This window comes from Choristoneura fumiferana, chromosome 17 (assembly GCF_025370935.1).
Source record: "Choristoneura fumiferana chromosome 17, NRCan_CFum_1, whole genome shotgun sequence".
NCBI lineage: Eukaryota > Metazoa > Arthropoda > Insecta > Lepidoptera > Tortricidae > Choristoneura > Choristoneura fumiferana.
The window spans coordinates 1,518,662-1,520,209 of record NC_133488.1 but is presented as its reverse complement, the minus strand read 5'-3'; the positions used below and the strand labels follow the sequence as shown (position 1 = coordinate 1,520,209).

At 37.3% G+C, this 1,548-nt stretch overlaps 1 protein-coding gene across 1 annotated transcript in view; it reads right to left on the bottom strand.

Moving 5' to 3' along the window:
- Positions 1 to 588: 588 nt before the first annotated feature.
- Positions 589 to 1,548, bottom strand: part of LOC141437131 (metabotropic glutamate receptor-like) — a 196,416-nt gene continuing 195,456 nt past the window's right edge. Inside the window, exon 9 of the mRNA XM_074100393.1 lies at positions 589 to 637. Within this exon, the coding sequence (XP_073956494.1) occupies positions 589 to 637 (49 nt within the window). The remainder of the gene's footprint in view (positions 638 to 1,548) is intronic.

Below are 1,548 nucleotides of genomic sequence, written 5' to 3'. Positions count from 1 at the left end.
ATTTTATTCAGAGTTTCTTGTTTTTCAACGGAAAATACTATGCATATTACATGAGCTTTTTCAATCTCTTCTGCGACTTGTTCTAATGATTGTTCTGCCACTAAAAATGTAATGTTTCCTTTTTATTCTACTCTTAAATTTCTGGATCAATTATTGTAGTTACAAGGGCTTTAGTACTTACTGCAGATGTCCACAATATTGGTTGGCACTTGCTCCGGGGTAACATCAGCAGGAATAGTGATTTCTTCAGCTTTAGGCGGCACATGATCTGAAAACTCTTCAGTCACCAAAGAAAGAATTAGTGAAGTTTTGCCTACTCCAGGTTCTCCGAGAAGAAGAATACGAACTGTGCGCGAGACAGACTCGAATACCATCGTGACAAATGCTATTATACATTAAAGGTCATCTTCACTAGCTAAACTTGATGTTAAGTAATATTATGTAAACAATATTTTAATTTATTTTATCCCGACCGGAACCACAATCTGACCTTTCAGCAAAGAGTATACTATTCAGCCGAGGAGCTCCTCTATAGAAACAAAGTGTATGTCGAATTAGTATATAATCATATTGCAATATCACCCGCATTCATATCAGCCGCAGAGCGTGCAAAAATTTCTGACCCGTCCTATCGGCCCTAGAAATGGAGTCGTACTCGTATCAAATATTTATTTATTTACTATGCAAACATTGTTGTGTCAGACATTGGTGCTTGTGACTGTACAACCAAAATGTTAGTCACTCGGGACTCGTCGGTTGTCTTCGTTTTCCTGAAGATTCAAATGAGACAGAAAAAGACAGCCGATCTTGTGTTTCGAATTCCGCACGAAAATTGAAAACTATATACCTAAGTATATAATAATATGTATGTTAAGGGCTGTTTCACCACCCATTGATTAATTTTATTTGACGGATAAATATGATGCCGTCTCCGTCTATTCGAAAAAAACGAACAGAGACGGCATCACATTTATCCGATTTAAACATGGGCTAAGTGTAGTTTTATTATCATCAGGGATCAGACGGATTAGCGTCTTTTAATTAAAGGTTAATTAATTTATTTATTCAAATGACACTTGAATTCGTGGTGATAAATAACAATTAACAAATGCTTTTAAAATAATTCGCTTAGTAAAATGTTTGCAAAAGTAGCAGTTCTGCCCTCTTAAGGCAAAGGGTGGTATACCAACACTATCCCAGCCTATATACGTCCCACAGCTGGGCACAGGCCTCCTCTTAGAACAAGAGGGCTTGGGCAATAGTTCCCACGCGGGCCCAGGGCTGATCGGGAACTTCACAACGCACCATTGAATTGCTTCGCAAGTTTGTGCAGATTTCCTCAAGATGTTTTTCTTCACCGCAAAGCTCGTGGTAAAATTCAAATGTAATTAAAAAAGAAAACACTTGAGTTATTTACGTAGGAGTATTACCTACTATGGTCTGGCTTAAAACATTCTGTATTAGGTGGTATAAATAAATCAAAAAAGTTTTTTTTTTTGAGATACACCTCCTTTTGCCTTAGGAAGGCATTTGTTGTCGTTGGAATAG